Source organism: Vombatus ursinus, unplaced genomic scaffold (assembly GCF_900497805.2).
Source record: "Vombatus ursinus unplaced genomic scaffold, bare-nosed wombat genome assembly UNPS02014845.1, whole genome shotgun sequence".
Classification (NCBI taxonomy): Eukaryota; Metazoa; Chordata; class Mammalia; order Diprotodontia; family Vombatidae; genus Vombatus; species Vombatus ursinus.
The window spans coordinates 5,534,514-5,547,004 of NW_020954623.1; the positions used below are offsets into that span (position 1 = coordinate 5,534,514).

At 55.2% G+C, this 12,491-nt stretch overlaps 1 protein-coding gene across 2 annotated transcripts in view; it reads left to right on the plus strand.

Moving 5' to 3' along the window:
* The window catches only part of LRRC27 (leucine rich repeat containing 27), a 66,852-nt gene extending 61,187 nt beyond the window's left edge, over nucleotides 1-5,665 (plus strand). The window contains exons 9-11 of one of the 2 annotated variants that reach the window (XM_027840499.1): nucleotides 1,085-1,211; nucleotides 2,454-2,569; nucleotides 5,454-5,665. In XM_027840499.1, the coding sequence (XP_027696300.1) occupies nucleotides 1,085-1,211; nucleotides 2,454-2,569; nucleotides 5,454-5,600 (390 nt within the window). In that variant the 3' untranslated portion in view covers nucleotides 5,601-5,665. The remainder of the gene's footprint in view (nucleotides 1-1,084; nucleotides 1,212-2,453; nucleotides 2,570-5,453) is intronic. The other variant, XM_027840498.1, reaches the window with a different exon arrangement.
* The last annotated feature ends 6,826 nt before the right edge of the window (nucleotides 5,666-12,491 follow it).

Below are 12,491 nucleotides of genomic sequence, written 5' to 3' on the forward strand. Positions count from 1 at the left end.
TTCTTTCTTTCTTTCTTTCTTTCTTTCTTTCTTTCTTTCTTTCTTTCTTTCTTTCTTTCTTTCTTTCTTTCTTTCTTTCTTTCTTTCTTTCTTTCCTTCTTTTTTATTTTGAGTTTTCTTCCACAAAGTGACATGTTAACATGGGAATGTTTTAATGACTGCACAAGTATAACCTATATTGGATTGCTTACTGTCTCAAGGTGTGAGTAGGGGAGGGAGGGAAGGTAGAATTGGAACTCAAAACCAAAACAAAAAGAAAAAAATGTTAAAAAGTGTTTTTACATGTAATTGGGGGGAATCAAATATTATTAAAAACTAAATTAAATGTAGGAAAAAGAAAATTCCTGTTTCACAATCCAGTTGGGGCTGTTTGTTTTTTGTTTTTTCTTGGAGTCATTAAATGGCAGGAATTGTCCCTTCAGACTTACCTCTTAGATTTCGTAGTATCACAGGGATTCTAGCCTTAACCATGATAACGATAATGATAGCAAACCTTGACAGAATGCTTACTATGTGCCAGGCACTGCGCTAACTAAGCATGTTACAATCATTATCTCATCTGATCCGCACAACAACCCTGGGAGGTAGGGACTATCATAATCCCCCTTTTACAGTTGAGAAAACTGAGGCAAGCAGGGTTAAGTGACTTGCCCAGGGTCACACAGCTGATAAGTGTCCGAGGCCACATTTGAACTCGTCTTCCTGATTCAAAGTCTTGTGCTCTATCTACTGTACCACTAACCTCAAATTTAGAAATCAAAAGGACTTTAGTGCCCATCAAATCCTACCTCCCTGTCATTTTTCAGATAGGGAAACCAAGGCCTGGGGAGATTGGTGCTCAAAGAAACTCTGAGCTCACTTTTACCAGTCTAGAGGTAAGAGCATTGTTGCTTGTGAGGACAGGCTTTGTTAAAACCAAGCACTGGAAACAACCAGCAAGTCTAGGAAAATACTTGACCAGTTCAAAGCTGGCCACTGCCTCTTGAGAAGGGGGCTCCTCTCTCCAGACCGATGAAGAATGAGGTCAGTCTCCAGCGGTGGCTTGTTCACGGATGGCCGAGTTGCTGATTGTTGAATTTTGCAGGTATTAAAAAAAGCACCATTTGCAACCGACCCAGTGGAGGAGAAGAAGACATTCAGTTCCCTCGAAAAAAAGAGATCGATGCAGTTAAAGCTGACGCAGGAGCAGGAAGAGCTCAGGTCGGTCACTCGTCCGGGGAGTTCTCCAGCCCCTCTCAGAATGGAAATGTAAAAGGAAGTGGCTACTTGGAGGCAGGACTGATGTTGGGGTATTTTTAAATAGAAAACACTTTTCTCACCGGGCCTCCTTCATTCAGTTCAGCACAAATTAAGCACCTACTGCGTGCAAAGCCATGCATGAGTGTTAGCCAAGCTTCCTGCTTCCCCCAGCACTTAGCAAAGGGCACTCCCAGGGGGTGCTCAGGAAATGTTCCTGGTTTCAGAGTCTCCCCTCCACGCACACCATGATGACCTTCTCCAGGATCCAGGCTCTAGAGAGGCCCCAAAAGGGAGTCACCACCAGCAATCTGCCTGTGGCACTGTGTGGGGTAACTTTTGGGGGGACATCCACCACTGATGTTGTTACCCCAAGCACCAACCCCAAGGCCTCCTTTCTATCCCAAGACAGGGAGTCTGGCCTTCCCAGGCAGAGCAGGGCCGCCTCTCTACAAGAGGTCACTTACCATCGTCACCCAATTGGCTGAGAAGTGCAAGGGGACACACTGAATAGAGGCGCAGAGCAAAACGTGATGTGGTAGAGCTGCATGCTGCCTGCCTGGCTCTTCCACTGCCCAAGGAATTAGGACACGTCGGGCCAGACATGAGCCTTGTGCAGGGTGGCTGCCCTGTGCATCATCCTTTGCAGGTGGTAGGCAGGGGCAGTGTGCTGGTTGCCCAGAATCTTGGGATTCTGCCAGGTTGGTGCCTCCCCTTGCTGAGAGACCACCCAGGAACAAACCCACAAAACCCCCTTGGGTTTGTCCAGTCCACAAAGGCATGTCATGAGTTGTATGGGCAGTTCGTCCATGCCAACGGACGAGGAGCTGGGCCCGGGGTAGGATCTAAAGGCGGGGAGCAGGGTGGATCTCTGGTACTGCTGCCAGTGTCCAGCCGCACCCTGATCCCTTACCTGTCCATCCTTAACGCCCCAAGCTCGGTGACTGTATACTGAGGAACCCGGCCATCAGGTGCAGGATTTCAGTCAGCGGCCAGTGTCTGTGCCCTGCCTTGGTCCTGTCACCGCTCTCCAAGGTGGCAAGCCATGTGTGCCCAGGGGCCCCAGTTCATTAGATCGCCCTCCTTACACGGTCAGAAGCATGTGCACTGCGCTTTTTATTGTCTGTTTCTGGTGCTTCCCATCCATCAGGATGTTTCCCAAGAGAATGGGCGCAGCTAAAGGTGGCCTTAGCCTTGTGTCTTCTCAGAACCTCCAGACAGGGAGATAGAAGAGCGTGTCAAGCTTCACATGGAGGCCTTACACGAAAGAAGGAAGAAAGCCAAAGGGACGCCTCAGGAGGAGATCCTGAAAGCTGCCCATCACTTTGGCGTTGTGCGTATCATTGGGCTGTGCCAGGAGCTGTCCTGCTCTCTGCACTTTGGCTCACGCCACCCGCCTTCTTCCCCCTCCAAGTGACGGTCAGGCAGATGGTGTCTCTGCACAGTTTCCCAAACCTAATGAGGTCCTGTGCTGATTCATGATGCGTTGGCGGCAGAAGCCTTTCTAGGGGCAAGGGGGATGAGGCAGGGTGCCGGGTAAGCCCCGTGGTCTCCACCACCCTTCCTTCTCAAGGGAGACGTTGGGCCCTGAGGCTGCCCGCTCTCTTCTCCTCAGGGAGGGGCTGGAATTCTGTCTATCTGCTCCCTTAAATGTTCTTGTCTAGGGGAGGGAATTCTAGGTGCGAATTCCATCCCTGATCACTCTTTGGTAATGGGAAAGGAGGGCTCCCAGCTAGGCGTCTGAGCCTCGAGTCTCTGCACCAGATGCCAGTTCCACAATGAGTACACATAGTGAGTAGCAGATAAACCAAACAGAGATCAGAGCGTGCATAGGCGAATCTTGACTGAACCATTCAGAGTTCCTCCATTGGGAGGAAGGACTCTTAGTTCCCCAAGAGAGAGGCCATTCTTTGAAGTCCTGGAGTAGCGAGTGAGAGGTAAAGGCATGATGGAGACCTCCTCCACATCAGCTGCTCCCTGCAGAAAGAACGGGCGAGGCAGGTCATGGAGGGCCCGCTGGAGGAGCCGCATCCCGTGGGCAGTGAGACACCCTTGGAGGGTTGGCACATGGGATCTGCCTGGTGAAAGTACCAGCTAATGAAAATGAATGTCAGGTTGATGGGGACGTGTCTCGTGGGTTCAAAGAGATGTGGCCAGAGATTAGTTCTGAGGGGATGAGGCCTGAGCTGGAGCAGTGGTAACGGGCATGAAGGGGAAAGGGTACCTTGGAGGAATAGCCATCAGCACCCGGCTGAAGGGTGAAGGGGTCTGTCGTGATGCAAGGGTTTGGCCCTTAGTGACCAAAGAATGAAAGCAGGAAAGTCAGGGAAGGCAGCTGGCCTTAGCAGGAAGATGGAGGGCTCCGTTCTAGACTGGTCTAGTTGGAAGGGCTCGCTCTCGACCTGCTGCTGGTACAGTCTCTGGGAGGCTGAGGGGCCGCAGAGCAGGAAGAGAGGCCAAGGCAGGAGTTGGGCAGCAGAGGAAATGAGAGTGGGGAGTGGCGCAGCCAAGGCTGTAGGGAGCCTTCTCAGGGGAGATGAGAGGAAAGGGGCCTGTTAAAGAGAGATGGGAGAGTGGGGTTTCCCTGAGGCCAGGGGCAAGGGGGGATTACAGAGCGCTGTAGAGAGGCCAAGGGTGTAGGGGGAGGGGGATGGAAAAGAGGACAGCAGCATTTCACAAGAGCCCCTGTCCAGCAAGGGCTTCCCTCCCTCGGAGGCCCTGGATCACATGCTTTCCTTGGTCACAGAATTACATCCACCTCCCACCCAGCTGCAGGCTGACTCCTGGGTTTCACAGAGTGCGGGCACAGCCTTCGTTAATGGAAAACCTGTGACCTCAAACATTGTGATTCTTGTCTTTGTTTGACTATGTGACATATGAATGTTCTATGATCATTCAGCTGAAACTTCTCCCTCCAAGTCACTTGTTGCTGTTCAATCGTTTCAGTCATTTCTAACTCCCCATGACCCCATTTGGGGTTTTCTTGGAAAAGACAGTGGAATGGTTTACCATTTCCTTCTCCAGCTTGTTTTACAGACAAGGAAACTGAGGCAAACAGGGTGAAGTGATTTGCCCAGGACCACACAGCTAGTAAATGTCTGAGGGAAGATGAGTCTTCCTGACTCCAGGCCCAGCACTCTATCCACGACACCACCCAGCTGCCCCAGAGTTAATGGTCATATCTTAATTGCCAAATCAAATGACCTTTTCTCGGGCCTCTTCCTTCCTGACAGCCATGGATCCCTGGCTCTCCTGGTCACGCCCGTGAACCCCTGGGATCCCCGAGGGTTCTTGCCCAGGCCCTCCTCTCTCCCGGAGCTCTGAGCTCTTGAGCTCACGTGGGTTCAGTGGCCGTCAGTCGTTACACTGATGCTTCTCAAATCTCTGTGGGTCTCCACCTGCCTATTAAACACCTGGAACTAGAAATGTCGTGGACAGCTTAGCACGTGCAACACTGAGCTCATCTCTCCAGCAGCCCCTCAGCAGCTTCTGACTTCCCTCTCACCGTCAAGGGCACCGCCGTCTTCCTGTCCTCCACTCCTCCCCGTCTCTCTCCATCCAGTCTGTCCCCAAGGCCCGTCGGCTTCACCTTTGCGCCAGCTTTTCTCTGGTGCAGACCCCCATCCGCTCACATCTGCACCATGGCAACCGCTGCTGGGGGGTGGGGTCTCCCTGCCCCAGAGCTCTTCCCCCTCCATCCATCTTCCACTGACCATGTCACCCTCTTACTCAGCAGGGGCTCCCTGTCACTTCTGGGACCAGACACGAAACCCTCTGTTTGATGTGCAAGGCCCTTCGTAACCAGCCCCCTCCTACCTCTCCAGTCTTCTTACGTCTTGCTCCCCAGTGACCCTGCCTCCCGGCTGTGTCTATCTCTCGCCAGCTGGCCAGCTCTCCTTCCTCCATACTGACCGCCTACGTCCCTGGCTTCCTCTGGGTCCAGATAAGATCCCAACATTTACAGGAGGCCTCCTCAAGCCGCCTTCGCTCCGGCGCCTTCTCTCTGCTGATTTTCTCCAGTGAGCCTGTATGCGCTTTGTCCGCACAGAGGTGTTTGCTCTGTCCCCCCCACCAGAATGGGAGCTCCTGGAGGGCAGGGCCTACCCTTTGCCTTTTTTGTATCCTTGGCACTTAGCGCAGGGCCTGGTGCATGGATGCCGCTGGACAGGGTCTTCTTGGTCAACTGACATTTGTCTTCTTTCCATCCCACCCCACAGGCCAAAAAGCTGCGTGACGACGTGCGCCAGAGATACCTGGACCGCGAGCTGCGGAGAGAGTATCGGTTCACAGCTTTTACTGGAGATGCCACTCGCCAGCTGCCCACGTCACAGCCCCATAATATATTTTTTAACACAAAATTTTAGGGATCAAGGAGTTTATAACCGAAGCTGTTCGTGTCATTGCCTCCCTCACCATCCCTGGAGCGCTTCCGATGTGAAACAGTTGCTTATGTTTTCTTGTCGGAGAAATAGTCAAATAAGAAGTCGTTATTTATTTCACAGTTGGGCTACAGTACATTTTTTTCAATATGCTGCTTTTTCAAAGGCCATCAAGTGTTTTCACTACATTAAAATAAATGATATATTGTCCATGACCCGTGTGTTTGTCATTTCCGTGAACAAATTTCACAGCAACCTGATCAGGATAAAGTAATTTTTGAATGTCAATAAATCCATGGGGGGCAGCTAGGTGGCACAGTGGATAGAGCACTGGCCCTGAAGTCAGGAGGACCTGAGTTCAAATCCGGCCCCAGACCAAACACTTGACATTTACTAGCTGTGTGACCTTGGGCAAGTCACTTAACCCCAATTGCCTAAAAATAAAAAAAATTTTAAATAAATAAATACATGAGCTATTAAGAGATCACCTCCTTGTTGTCGGTTAGTTTAAGAGTTTTGCTGCAGATGCATTATGCCCTGGATTCCTGAAACCACTTGAAGATTTGAGCATGAAAGACTTTTGGTGGCTTCTACAGAATCCTAGAGACTGAGGAAGATGCCCCAGAGTTAGGGACTGGCAGACGTCCTGATTTTAAAAAGGAGAAGGTGGGTCTTTGCAGCTACGTGCCAGGTGCTCTTACAAACTTTTCAGCACAGGTTGGTAAATGCATGACTTTGCAGCTCTCAGAGGCAAGCATTAGTGAACCGTTGAAGCCAACACGGATTTCCTGAGAATAACTGCCCTTCTCCCCATTGGTGACAGGGTAGATGTGATCACTAGGAAGGTAGAGGAGAGAAACCCTCTGGCCATAGAGCGGGTCATGTTAGCACGAGATGGGAGTGAGGGATGGAGGATAATACACAGCACCACCAGACAGTGGCACCAGCCTGCAGCTTCCCTTGTTTTCCACTCAACATTTTATATGGTGACTCTGATGGGCACGCTTATAAAATTTGAGGGTGCCATCAAGTAGGAATGGAGATCTCAAAGACTGGATGCCCCCAAAGACCTTGACATCCTTGCATAATATCCATGGAATTGATCATTCCAGGATCTCGTTAGTGGGAACACTCCCTCCCCTAGCACAGATAATGATCCCTCTGTGCCTTAGCAGGCAGTTAATGAGTTGATGGGGATGGGTGGAAGTAGGCTCCTGTTTTCCAACATTCCAGCGATGGGGCTGTCTGAATCAGTGTGGTGGGGCCTGTCAGAGCATGGGCTCATTCCAACTGCATGGCCTTCAAGAACCAGGGTCACCTCCGCGCCCAGATGGCACATCATAGTAGGAATGTGAGGTGAGGGATAAATACCAGTGCTTGCTTACTTGCTAGGGGGGACACCAGGGGCTCCTGGTCTCCCTCAGGCCAGGCCTTGCGGCTCCTTAGTGGCTCACGTCTCTCTAGGGGACAGGACTGAAGAGTTAAGGTTAAGGGTCCGAGGCGCCCGTGGAGCCGGAGTCCAGATGGAGGAAGCTGGGAGTTTCCAGAATAAAGGGAGAGGCAAGAATGGTGGAGACCAGGTAAGTGGAATGGCGCAGACCCAGACAGAGAAGTCACTGAGATGTCCAAAGGACACCAGCGTCCAGGAGCCCCGGGAACGGTCCAAGGAAGGTCGGGGGGTCAGGGGAAGGGCAGCTGCCCCTGACAGGGGTCCCTGTCCACGGCTTCTCGTGGCAAAGCTGCGCCATTGGGAGTTGGGGACAGAAACACCTGGGAAACTCAAGTGAGCCTTCCCCGCCCCCTGCAAACCCCTGTGAAAGTCAAGGGTAGGCGTGCCTGCACGGTCCTGCAGCCACATCCTCAGTGGCATCCGGGCTCGGGGCAGCCCGAAATGTCCGGGTCAGCCTCCGGGTGGACGTCCAAAGAAAGAAGGCGCAGGGGCAGCTGGAGACGGCCAAGGTCCAATCCCACCCCTTCCACTCCCGGCGCGGCCAGGCCCCTTCCCTCTCCGGCCCCTCATTCCTCCTCGTGGGCCGAGGGCCTCCCTGACCTCTGAGGTCAAGCCCAGCTGTGAATCTGGGATTCCCCAAATTCCCCTAGTGATTTCAGTCGTGACCCCTGAGGCCCCGGCTCCAGAAGCGGTGGGTGCCGAGGCTCACATGTCAAGAGGAGGAAGCTGAGGCCACATCCACCAAACCACTCATCTGGTAACTGGAAGATGGAGATTCGAACCCAGGTTCTCTGACTCTTAGAACAGCAGCCCTGTTTGCAGAGGGGAAGCCGTGGCCGCTGAGCGCCAGGTTGGTGAAGGTGAGCTCTTTGGCAGCGTGGAGGGATGCTCGGCCCGGCTCCTCGGACCCATCCCTCCCGGCCCCAGGCTCCTAAGAGCCGTGTTCTCTCCCAGGCCCCTTTCCCTTCCTGCCTGCAGCCAGGCTCCTTCAGAAACAGAATCCCCCGAACCCGAGACTCCCGGGGCTTCTCTCTCACTTTGCTTTCCAGGGCCGGGGGTCAAGCGTCTGCACGGAAGCCGGGCATCATTTCAGATGACGAGTCACCCCCGGCCTTCACAGACTGCAGGAGGCAGAGAGCAGCACCTGTCTGTGCCACGCAGCTCCGGCGCCTGCCCCCGGCCAGACATGCTGCGGCCACAAGGAAGAGGGGATCGGGGATCAGAGCGTCCAGGAGGGAAGCCAGACCATTCACTGCTGCAGGTATCCTTCCAGGGAGTCACATGGGGAAGGGGCCCCAAGAGCCACCTACTCTATCCCCTCAGCTGATAGAAAGGCTGGCAGAGGCCAGGCAGGAAGACGTCCAGGTTCAAGGCTTCCGAGGCCTCTGTCTTGCCATCCACAGAATGGGGACAAGGATTGCTGTGTAATGAGTCTGGTGTGTGCCCAGACAGACCACCTAAGACGGTGCCTCTACACATGGAGGGTGCTAGGGAGCGTCTTACAGGAGAAAAAGTGTGACGGGCAAGGGACGGGCGATAGATAGGGAGCGCCATAGCGCTCGGAGCACCGCACCCGGAGTCAGGAAGACTCATCTCCCCGAGTTCAAATCCAGCTCAGACGCTTCCTAGCTGTGTGACCCTGGGCAGCTCACATCACCCTGCTTGCCTCAGTTTCCTTATCTGTAAAATGAGCTGGAGAAAGAAATGGCCAGCCCTCCAGTATCTCTGCCAAAAAAACCCCCACAGAGGGGTCACGGAGAGTCAGACACGCATGAAAGCACTGACCAACAGCTGAGGGAGGGATGTGCCTTGGAGAGACGCTGGTGCACATGTAGACATTGCGGCTGGGTGCTGGGGACTGGTCCCAGAAGAACCACCAGCTTGCTTTGCTCCCATCTCTAGAGCATCCCAGAGGCTCTCACACTCGCTGGGGCTCCACCGTGGGGGGGATAGAAAGGCTAGGAGGTGCTGCCTTTGGCCGAGGGCGCGGTGGGACCACGGCCACGGAGGACGGAGATAACCTGGGCCTTCCGTAGGTCTGGGTGACAATGTCTGCAGCTGGAACCAGCTAGGCCTTTGAAACGAGCATCCCTTTGTAAGAGTTACTCAGTGTTAGGTGGACAAATGAGACTGAGGTGCCGGTCACTGGCCCCTGACAAAAGTCAGTGAGACCGCCACCAGACCCCGAGAGGAGCCACAGCAGACCTGGAGGCCTCAAAGAGTGGGAAGGGGGCCGTCACCAGGAAGAGCCAGAGAAGCCGGACCTGGCGATCTGGGGAGAGTGTCCCAAGAGAGGAGGGTCCCGGGAGGAGGAAGAGGGCAGGCTCTTCTGGCTGGGTGATTGGAAAGGAGCCTGGAGCCCAAATGGACCTGAAGATGCCAGGAGGCGGAGCTGGGGGAGGCTGGCCAGCTGCTTCCAAGGACGACGGTGGTGGCCAAAAGGCCACTCCCTTTTTGTCAGTGCCTTTTTCGTCCTCCAAATCTCACAGTTGGAAGGGCCTTGGGGCCACCCACCCAGCTGCTCCCCCCTCCCCCCAAGGAGGCACCCCGACGGCGGCCTGCCCAGAACCTTGCCTCGTGGGTGGGCTTTGGGCTCACACAGATCCCTCCTGCTCTTCCTGTCTCCAGCTGGGCTCCTCACCCCCTTCCTTGCGTCCAGCACACACAAGAATGAATTTCCCTGGGGCTTTTTGGCTAAGGTTAGGTAGCAGAAAAGGGTGGCGGGACACCAAGAAGATGCTCCCCAGACCTCCTGGCCAAGTCCTGCTTCCCTCAAGAGCTGCCCTGGAAACTTGGGATTGGGGATTTCCCAGTTAACGAAGCATGGGTGAGGGGGCCGCTCTATAGCTCAGGCTCCTCTCTGCCCACCCCGAAGCCCCGGACTGGCCACAGACTGCCCTCATGGCCATCATCCGGTCCCACGCCAGCATTTGATGGAAGTGGGAACTGATGGAAGTGGGCACACAGGTGGGAAGTCCCACCCATATTCTCTTCCTTCATAGACAGATGTCTAATTTGGACCAAACAATCTAGAAATACCACTACAAGTGAGATGTGCCCTGATCCAGGGTCTGTCTCCTTTCTGTTTCTGGGACCACCCCGCCCCTGGACGGCAGAATCAGAAGAACAGCCTGAGAGGCTGTGGGAGTGGGAGTGTTCACAGATCTCCCGGAGTGGGGGGGACGGGGAAACACGAGAAAATTGGGGATTAGGACCCTCCCTTCGGGTTCAAGGGTGGCCACCCTGGAGCTGGGGGGTCTTCTCTACTTTCCTCTCATCCCCCACTGGCTGTTTTCTTCCTCTGTTAGGGGACAGAGATTAGTGCCCCAGATCTACTTAATATTTTAACAGGGATTAGCATTTATTTAAAAAGCAAAGCCCGGCACGTAGTAGGTGCTTAATGAATTCCCTTCCCCCCTACCCCAATCCCCCCTGTTGCTAGTACTCCCTCTCCCCCTCCCCTCCCCTCTCTCCCCCTCCTCTCCCCTCTCTCCTCGTACTCTCCCTCTCTTCCTCCCTCCCTGTCTCGCTCCCTCCTTCTCCCTTGCCCTCCCCCTCCCCTTCCTTCCCTCTCCCTCTCCCCCTCCCCTCCCCTTCCCCCTCTCCTCTTCCCCTCCTCTCCCTCTGTCTCTGTCCCCCTCCCTTCCCCCTCCCCCTCCTTTCCTCTCCCTTTCCCCTTCCCCTCCCCCCTCCTTCCCCTCTCCTCCTCTTCTCCCTCTCTTCCTCACTCCCTCTGTCTCTGTCCCCCTCCCTTCCCCCTCTCCCTCCTTCCCTTTCCCTCTCCCCTGTCTCTCCCCCTTCCCCCTCCCCTCTTCCCCTCCTCTCCCTCTGTCTCTGTCCCCCTCCCTTCCCCTTCCCCTCCCCCTCCTTCCCCTTCTCCCCTCCCCCTCCCCCTCCTCTCCCTCTCCTTCCCTCCCTCCCCATGTATACACCAAGTTATCTTGCATCTCCATCATTCTCCTCACATGTCATCTCCCCTCGCTGCCCCATACAATCCTCTGACTCCTGAGGGCAAGAATGGCTAGGGTTTTGTGTCATTGTGTCCCCCCCACTTGGCCCAGGACTTTCCACAGAACAGGTGTTGGGCATGCATTTGTTGGATGCAATTCATGTCTACGATAAAGTCCTATTTCTCCGTGGTCAGTCCATACACATTCGTTAAGCACCTACTATGCGCCCAGCGCTGTGCAAAAGGCTGGGGTTCCAAGGGGAAGCAGCTCCCGGTCTGCCCCGACCACCCGCTGTGCACCGACCAACTGTGGAGGGAAACCAGAGGGGAAATCCCCCGAGGGAAAAGGCCTCCTGTGGGAGTCGGGACTTCACCTGGGCGGAGAAGGCAGCCAGGGGAGCCAGAGGCTGAGACGGGAAGGAGACCGTCCAGGCCGACGGGCAGCCCAGGAAAACGCCCGGAATCTGGACCCGCGGTGTCTGGCACGAGCAGCCGCCGGGAGGCCGGCCCCTGGAGTAGACACGGACGGTTTGGCAGGGCCTCGAAGGCCCCTGGGGGCCAGATGGAGCGGCTGAGTAGTGCGGGGTGGGGGGACGTGAGGGGACCCGGCTGGGAGATCCCTGAGCGAGGTTGGGCCAGGCAGCCCCGGGGCCGGGGAATCGGGAATCCTCCTGATGTTGGGGGATGGTCGAGCTGGTGACCGTCCTCGAAGAGCACCTGGGCCAACCTCTGCACTTTACACGTGGGGAAACTGAGGCTCTGAGGAGGAGAGTCAGAGGTAGGATTCCTTGCTAGGCATGCCAGGCGTGCCAGGCTGCTGGGACCAATCCCTGGCCAGGGCCTGGGGTTTCCCTGCCGCTGGTCTCTTGCGGAGGAGCTGGCACAGCCGCTTCAGAGGGGGGCGAAGGCGGCAGTGTGCGTGCACACACACCACACACCACACACATACACACACCACACATAACACACACACACACACACACACACACACACACACACACACACACACACCCCACACAGAGGCATCAGGAGAAACTGGTCCCACAGCCCTGCCAGCCCCCTACCCCACCCCACCCCTGGTGCTCTTGCCAGCTCAGGAGTCGGGCCTCTCATGGGGCACCCTCACTGCTTCCTATCCCTTGGCCGGTCCTGGACCTCCAGTCCAGCAGTCAGGATGCCTGGCTGGAGAGCCCTGGCGTCCCAGGCACCGTGTGTGGAACACAAAGTGCCCCTGGCTCCTGCCAGGGCCTCAGTTTCCTCCCCCGTAAAAGGAAGGGGTTCTCCCACTCCCCCTGAGCTCAGACGTTCCGCACCAAGGCGCCTCTTAGCAAAGGCAGGCAGGCCAGCAGCAGTAGAAGTCGCAGATGCGTGCTCACCGCCTCCCTAGAACTCCCTTTTCTGGAGGGTTTTAAGGCTCACAAAGGATTTTCCACAGGCACCAGCAGATGGGAGACAGTGGAGAGACAAACTCTGGCCC